The sequence below is a fragment of the Hakea prostrata genome, chromosome 9, assembly GCF_041222555.1.
Source record: "Hakea prostrata isolate BN-2017 chromosome 9, UWA_Hpros_2, whole genome shotgun sequence".
Taxonomy (NCBI): Eukaryota; Viridiplantae; Streptophyta; class Magnoliopsida; order Proteales; family Proteaceae; genus Hakea; species Hakea prostrata.
In genome coordinates this window covers 5583739-5587922 of record NC_142608.1, presented here as the reverse complement: position 1 = coordinate 5587922, position 4184 = coordinate 5583739, and the positions used below count along the sequence as shown (strand labels likewise).

The 4184-nt window shown below is 39.8% G+C and overlaps 1 protein-coding gene across 1 annotated transcript; it reads left to right on the top strand.

Moving 5' to 3' along the window:
- The first annotated feature begins 357 nt into the window (after positions 1–357).
- LOC149004253 (putative membrane metalloprotease ARASP2, chloroplastic) lies at positions 358–3885 on the top strand. Its single transcript, XM_089169389.1, has one exon. It carries the CDS (start codon positions 650–652, stop codon positions 1997–1999), a length of 1350 nt encoding a protein of 449 aa, XP_089025515.1. The 5' UTR covers positions 358–649; the 3' UTR covers positions 2000–3885.
- Positions 3886–4184: the final 299 nt, after the last annotated feature.

The window sequence follows — 4184 nt, the reverse complement described above, 5'->3', positions numbered from 1 at the left end:
ATTCCAGCAAACAAACGAAGCCTTAAGTGTTGATTGACAGAGTGAAACCCTTTAGACGTGTGATGAAAGGAAAACGCAATAGGCTGTGTAGCCCATTCAACTAGTGCAACACCATATGTCCCAGACTCCCAGGTGGGGGTGAAAAGTAGTGCCAACTGCAATCTGGGCCAGGTGGGCTGCGTAGCCCATTCGACAGTTGCAGCACAATGGGCTAGGTGGGCTGAAAGATGATGCAGAGATACAGACACGTTAGCGAAATGATCGATTCAGAGATATTTGTATCCCTGATCTCCTTGGCAAAACAGGGAAAAAAGACTGAAGAAGAAAAGTTGGGGTTGAGCCTTAAGCTTGGTTTGCCCCCTTTTAGCTGATGACGAAGATGAAAATGTTTACGCGTTGCTGTTACGTTTCAGACCGAACAAATCGCCGATACAGACAGCAGACACGAAGCAAATTTGGTTCAAACATTGCTCGCTTCCCCTCCACAGAGCAATTGTGTTATCCAAAACTATATTTCTTTGCTGCTCTAAGCTCAGAGGTTCTCCGCACACCCTTTTCGATGATCTTATCTCATATTTCTTTCACATCTTTCACAAGCTTTTTAGCTTCATACACTTTCCTCTGAAAAAAGCTCTTAGATCTCAAAACAATGATTATAAACCTCTCAGTCTCTCCTCCAGCTTCGTCTGCCTACTCTTTCCTGAATTCGAAGGCACCCATTTCCACAAACCCGCTGAAACCTAGAACCCAGCTGACGAGTTCGCTTATTTCTTCTTCTACTTCTCTGTGTTCTTCGTTTTCTTTTCCTTTCCACCAGTTTTCTCGTGAGAATACAAGATACCCATGGGAGAAGAGGAACTCTTGTCGTGTTTGGGCGTTTCCTGGGTTCGAATTAGAAAGTTTAGAAAGTGCTCAATCTGTTGTAGAGGCGGCAGCAGTGCTGGCAGCCATCGTTATCGTTCATGAGAGTGGACACTTCCTCGCTGCTTATCTCCAAGGAATTCATGTAAGTAAATTCGCAATTGGGTTTGGCCCAATTCTTGCTAAATTCAATTCAAAGAATGTAGAATACTCCATCAGAGCATTTCCTCTTGGGGGGTTTGTGGGTTTTCCGGATAATGATCCTGATAGTGATATACCCGTCGACGACGAGAATTTGCTCAAGAACAGACCCATCCTGGATAGGGTTATTGTAGTTTCGGCTGGAGTAATTGCCAATGTAATCTTTGCTTATGCCATCGTCTTTTTCCAAGTCTTATCGATTGGATTACCTGTTCAAGAATTCTTACCTGGGGTGATTGTGCCGGAGGTTCGAGCCTATTCAGCTGCTTCTCGAGATGGATTGCTTCCTGGTGATGTTATTCTTTCTGTTAACGGGATTATATTGCCTAGATCATCCACTTCTGTTTCTCAGGTTGTTGATATCGTTAAGAAAAGTCCCAGAAGGAATGTGTCTCTTAAAATTGAAAGAGGAAAGCAGGCTTTGGAAGTTGGGGTTACTCCAGATGCAAGCTCGGATGGAACAGGGAAGATTGGTGTTCAGTTATCTCCTAATCTTAAGATATCCAAGGTTAGGCCGAAGAATTTCCCAGAGGCTTTGGACCTCAGTGGAAAGGAATTTTGGGGTCTCAGCTACAACGTTTTCGACAGCATCAAGCAGACATTTTTCAATTTTTCACAGTCAGCTGGGAAGGTTTCAGGGCCTGTTGCTATTATAGCTGTTGGAGCAGAAGTTGCAAGGTCGAATATTGATGGGCTTTACCAATTTGCTGCTCTGCTCAACCTTAATCTTGCTATCATAAACCTTCTTCCCTTGCCTGCTTTAGATGGTGGTTCCTTGGCTTTGATCCTCATAGAGGCAGCTAGAGGTGGCAGAAAGCTTCCTCAGGCATTAGAACAAGGAATTATGTCTTCGGGGATTATGGCTGTTCTCTTTCTTGGGTTGTTCCTAATTATCCGGGATACACTTAATCTTGATTTCATTAAAGCCTTGTTGTGAGAGATTTCGTTTGGAATATGTGAACGGTCATAAAGGACTTCAGGTGGACTCATATAACTCTTGATTTGATCAGCTGTGGTTTTCCAGAGATTAGACAATTGAAGTTAAAAGATTGGAATCCGGTAGTTTATTTGTGGATTCTTCTGGATGCTCTGCTGTGGGTTAGGGTATGATACTCCGAGTCCTGTTCTTTCATATAAGGTGCATATTTCTGCCCTTTGAAATCTTATTTTTTGGGATACAGGTGATACTAGCATATTTCATGGATTCCAAGGTCTAATTTACATTGTAAGATAATTTATGCTGATAATGTAAGAATCACACTCCATTACAATCCTTGCCAATTGAGCAAGTTTGGGAGTCGCATGCTGGTATTTGGAAGAATTTTGTGCCTGATATATCTTCTTGGCTGGCTGTACTTAATCAGGGATCTTGAAATATGTTAGAAAATCATCTTATTTCTTACTGAAACCTCTTATGGTTCTCCTGTTTCTGTTCCATCTTCTTTTGTCATGAATGGCTTCACTAGTTCACCATCAATTATTGTTGCTGCTGAAGAACTAGTTAAATAGTTGAACTCTTGGGTTAAGGTTATCTAGGATGATTAGTGCTAATTTTGTTTGCTTCATTAACCCCTAATCTTGGCCATTATAATGGGTGTAAGGATTTAGTTTTTCATTTTATTTGCTGCTCATACTCCTTAGTTACCCATGTATTCTACCAGTTCATCCAAATGATCAACATTTATCTATTGATATTGGATTCATTCATCTCAGGGAATTGCTGAGATTTCAGACCAAGCTTAATGTGTTATTTAGTGGGGAAAAGGAATTCTTACATGCTTCTCATATATTTCCTTTTCTTTTCTAGCTAGAAAGTCAGGTGATATTGAAAAATGTGTATAACAATTACAAAACAAAGAAAAAGGGCATACCCTACCTAGTACAAAAAGAATATGGATATAAAGTCCTACCTTTGGCAATGCCTTGATTCCAAATACGGGAAGCCTACAAATCTAGGTCTACTAATTGATCCAAGAGTAGATCTTCCTTTACATGAGTTGGAATATTTAAATTTGCCAGTCTTTTCCAAGAAATCAGCTGTACAACTGGGTCCCCTTCCATGTAAAGAACTGGCTTGAGCTTGTTCCAACCTTACTGAACATACCATGGCAATAAAACTTTTGCCAAGGTTGAATTATGGTCAACCTATAGTTTGCCAATTTTAGCTCTTTAGCTTTGGGAAGCTAGAGTGATACTAGTTATTTGTGTGTTGTAATTTATAGCATTACCAAGGTAATTGCTGTAGCTTGCAATCATTTGACCCATATGATCCCTGGGAACACTTCCTACACTTGCTCGTCCAGAATTTCCCAAATAATAGCCGGCTTCATCTGATTTTTTTTCTTCGCAGCTTCCATTGGTTTGTACCATTAAACTTCCAAAATGCACCAAGGACTATGAGGATGCAGAGGTAGATCTATTTTCCTATATCAGCATCTGCATTTCTTTGCTCTGATCTGGGATTTATTTTACTACTGAATTGGAAAGAAATCACCAGTGTACTTTCTCCCCTCATTTTACCTGGATAACAATGAAACCAGACAGCCGTGTTGTATAGGAGACACTGATTTGGTCTTTTATTTCCACCATGTGAAGGAATCATGCACCATGTTTTGAATTTTCCAGTTTGCATGAAATATATGAGAGAACCTAGACCATATTGCCTTGGGTGTGAACATTTCAGGAAAAAAAAAGGTTTTGTGATCCAGCAGCCTCAAAACAAAGGTCATATTGCTAAATATTTTCTTTGTTTTTCATTGATTCTGAGTAGGAACTTTGCCACAAATGAATCTCCTCCCGAAAAATTGAATGCCTATGATGAAGACAAGAATTCCAAATAGTACAAGAGTAACAAGACCAAACTTCAGGAATAGATTTCCTCATGGCTTAACTGTTCCTGTGCTATAAAGTGTATTTGAGTGGTTTTTCTTTTATCATCCTTGGTTATTCATAGATGAGAGCATAGTTAGCCAAGATGATGATCAAGGATGTGGACTACATTTTCCCTTGACATAGATATGGAAATCACAATTAGGGAGTAGATTCAACCTTTTCATTTATAATCCATTTCTTCAACTGAATTATTTATAACTTTGTTGTCACTTGGTTTTCTTCTATTGATG

What these genes read in the sequence shown, in the direction of transcription:
- LOC149004253 (XM_089169389.1), top strand. Translation starts at nt 650, where the DNA reads ATGATTATAAACCTCTCAGTCTCTCCTCCAGCTTCGTCTGCCTACTCT.